Consider the following 3,545-nt stretch of genomic DNA (forward strand, 5'->3'; position numbering starts at 1 on the left):
TTTAAAAAACCACTGGGAATTATCCTTTTTTTGAGATAGGTAAAGATTTTCTGACAGATGTCTCAAAAACGTAAACATTCATAACCTATATTAATTTGGTGTTTTTCTGGTTGCCTACTTAAAATAAACACAGTTTTATTTTAGGATTTTTATTGAAATTTAAAGTAACAAATAAATATTCATATTAAATACTGTCTTCTTCTCTTTCCCATGCCAGAATTGTGTTCATATCTGTGATATTTTTGGTACTCCAAGGTTCAAGTGGATCAGGGGAACTACAGGGTTCTTCCTGTTCAATTTTTACATTGCTGGCTGACTTGTACGGTCTTGTTTCTACAGTTGCCGGTTCAACCCTGTAATAAAAAGGAATAATTATTGATTCTTTTATGCTTTTCAGACAAGGTGATAAGATTTTACCTGTTATTTTTTGCAGTTTTTGATCGTTTTTTCTTCTTTTCTTTTTTACGGTTAATATTAGCGGATTCTGGGATTTCTCCTTCTCCGGAACCTTCAATTTTCAATGTAGTTTCTGATATAGTTCCTAATCTGTAAATTATTATATGTTAAAAAATATACAAGGAATCTCTCAAGCCTTCAAAAAGTCAGGGACGATTTCGATAGCGCCTGTGAATTAAAATGGCAGACACAACTGTCACTGTCAGACAACTGACAGACTATATTTGGGCTATACTTTTTATTCCTTTATTATCTCTGGACTATACTAAATAATTTTTTACCCTATGCAATATACATATCTTACATTATTTGTTCATCTTCTCTCATAGCAGCATCAATATTAATAGGTCTGACATTTGACGACGAATCGTTCTTCAATTGTTCCTTGACAGCTTTCATTCGTTCAGCAGCGTATTCCAGATTGCTGGCTTCCAGATTTGAAGCGTTATCTGCTGTGCCAGACCATAACTGTTCCACCTTGATAAGGGTGCACTTTCTGAACATGATCCAACCGAATAAGATTTCCCGGTTCTCTCCAGACCCTAAGTCTTCTCGAATCCGGATGAATTCCAAAGCGTGACTCATCCGTGAAGAGAACATTGGCCCATTGTTCATTCGACCACTGAACATGATCTTGAGCCCACAAATATCGTACCTCTCGATTTCCTCTCGTTAAGGGTTGAGCTCTCCAGGAGCGTAGATTAAGCAATAGATTAAGATAGATATACTGACCTATCTTAATCTATTGCGAACAGTGTCAGGACTAACGGTTACATTATGTGTTTCCTGGAGAATTAAACTAAGCTCTGGTGCTGTAAGAGTCGGTCGGCGTCGAGCATTTAATTGTAAAAAATGATCTTGCTGAGGAGTAGTAATGCGATGTTGCCCTGTGTGCCTTTCAGCAACATCACCACTTTTACGGTAGCGTGCACTTAGTCGCGATATTACACTTTGCGTTGTATTTAATGCTCTAACTACGACGATTTGGCGCATTCCAGCTTCGAGCATACCCATGGCCCTGAGCATTTCGTCTCTGTTAAGATGTCTACGCTCCATAATGTCGTTTAATATTAAACAGAGTTATTTGAATGAATTCTGGTCAGTTATCATAAAAACATAGCCAGTACAGGTTAAATTCGAATAATTGATGCTAGGTGCTTTTTATACATTTGACAAAAAATGCACAAACACTTCTGTAAACATCCCAAATTTAGAAATAACTAGTGTGACTACTTCGTTTCAATCGAAGTAGAAAGAATCGGCCTACAAATATGTGGTTGTTTATTCAAAACATTTATTTTAACTTTAATAAAATGATATCCCTAGATTTTTCCGGTGTGTGTATAAAAAGTTTCCAACTTATTTAAAAAATATTTTGTAAATGACTCTATATTATTTATGTAATTATTATGTAATTATTCAATGTATTATTTATGTAATTATTCATTGACTATCCGAACACAATTTTTTTTTATATATTAAGAAAAAAAATGGGAAGATACTTATATTGTTACCTATTGCTCTTTGGTTAACATTTGCACCAGCTTCCACTAGATCTTGGACTAGTTCGTTGTTATTGTAAGCGATGGCCAGATGCAATGCTCCAGCACCTTAAAAATATAACATGACCAATTGATGCTAATATACAGAGTGTCCCATATAAAAATGCACACTATAGGGATATCCTAAACCATAATCTCTAATTTAGTATCTCTAAATTAATTATAACTTTTCTCTTATTTAATCACCTTCGTACTTCTTCTGATTTATGAGATCCCTGTAGTGTGCATTCTATAGTACACCTCGTATACAGGGTGATTGAAAGCTATACATTTTTTGTCCCTTATTTTAAATGCCAAAAACAAAATTTATAACGTACAAAAAATACAAACAATGAGTATATTCTGTAAAAAAAAAATTAAAACTTTAAAACAGGAAATAACATGATACGGATCATTTATCATACACGTGTGTGACTCTGTATGTAAATACCTAAATATTCTTCCCCTTCTACAACATCCAACGCAAGTTTTGGAAAACATTTTATCAAAGTTCTAGCGAGTTTTGTGTGAATTTTAGTATCGCAAATAATCAAAACATGAAGTAGAGTCTCCCCTAAAGATCCTCTGTATTGCATCTGCCAGCATGCCTCGTGATCTGACCATTTTCCCAAAGGATCGTACCGACTCAATGATGCTTCAATCGGTAAAATGACCTAAAAATAATTTATAGTAAACCTTAATCCCAAGCAGGTCGTACGGTAAGTCGTTGCGTGTGGACCACGCTTTAGATTATGACAAAATAGTCGTAAAAATAGTTTTGATCATTATTTCATTTTCTTTATAATTTATTTTGTTCTAACAAATTGCATTACTTCCTGATGGAAAAAAATTTGCAAACCTGATCCAAGTCCCTAAATTTCCATCTTAAATATTCCGATCTGTTGATAATCTGTCCTTTACCCTCCTGGTACATGAGCTGACCAAACTGCTCTCTGATCAGCTTCTCACATTCTGATTGGCCACCGGTGTTATAAGCATCAATCAATTCACCACCTTATTTGAGAAAAAAACTCACTATATAATTTTGGTCAAACTCATAAATATATAATCTGTGATAGAGATTTATATGAACAAAGCAACTAGTTTCGAGGTCCTGTAATTACTTCATCATCACGCTAATAAGTATTATATGAAATATATGTCTTATTGTTTAATTGAAATTTTAAACTCATCCGAAGAAATAATGGCATATTTGGCCATTATTGTCAATTAATTTTTACAGAAAATTTGTATGTTTTATAATAGGTCCTGTATTTGAATGTATGAACGAAGACAATACTGAGCAAACACACATTAAAAGTGTGTCATAGCTGTTAAAAAAGTCGGTGAATCTGAGGACTGTATAGTTGTGTTTTATTTTTAAAAAATCTCTATCAGAAATATAATCAAATATTATTATAAAATACCTTTTTTATAATTGGCTAAACGATATAGCAAACATTGATCTTGATTGGAACTTTGACTGATTACTCTATCCAAAATTGATCCACCAGAATAATGCTTTCTTTTGCGCTTGCAAGGCTTACA

General features: G+C 33.5%; 1 protein-coding gene across 1 annotated transcript; it reads right to left on the bottom strand.

The window, feature by feature from the left end:
• Window positions 1-151: 151 nt before the first annotated feature.
• LOC115883580 lies at window positions 152-907 on the bottom strand. Its single transcript, XM_030901938.1, has 3 exons — window positions 761-907; window positions 418-546; window positions 152-353 (listed from the first exon to the last, which is right to left on the bottom strand). The coding sequence occupies exons 1-3, from the start codon at window positions 853-855 to the stop codon at window positions 185-187; spliced, it is 393 nt and encodes a 130-aa protein (XP_030757798.1). The 5' UTR covers window positions 856-907; the 3' UTR covers window positions 152-184.
• Window positions 908-3,545: the final 2,638 nt, after the last annotated feature.

The sequence above is a fragment of the Sitophilus oryzae genome, unplaced genomic scaffold (genome assembly GCF_002938485.1).
Source record: "Sitophilus oryzae breed Bouriz unplaced genomic scaffold, Soryzae_2.0 scaffold_1957_pilon_pilon, whole genome shotgun sequence".
NCBI classification, from domain to species: Eukaryota; Metazoa; Arthropoda; class Insecta; order Coleoptera; family Curculionidae; genus Sitophilus; species Sitophilus oryzae.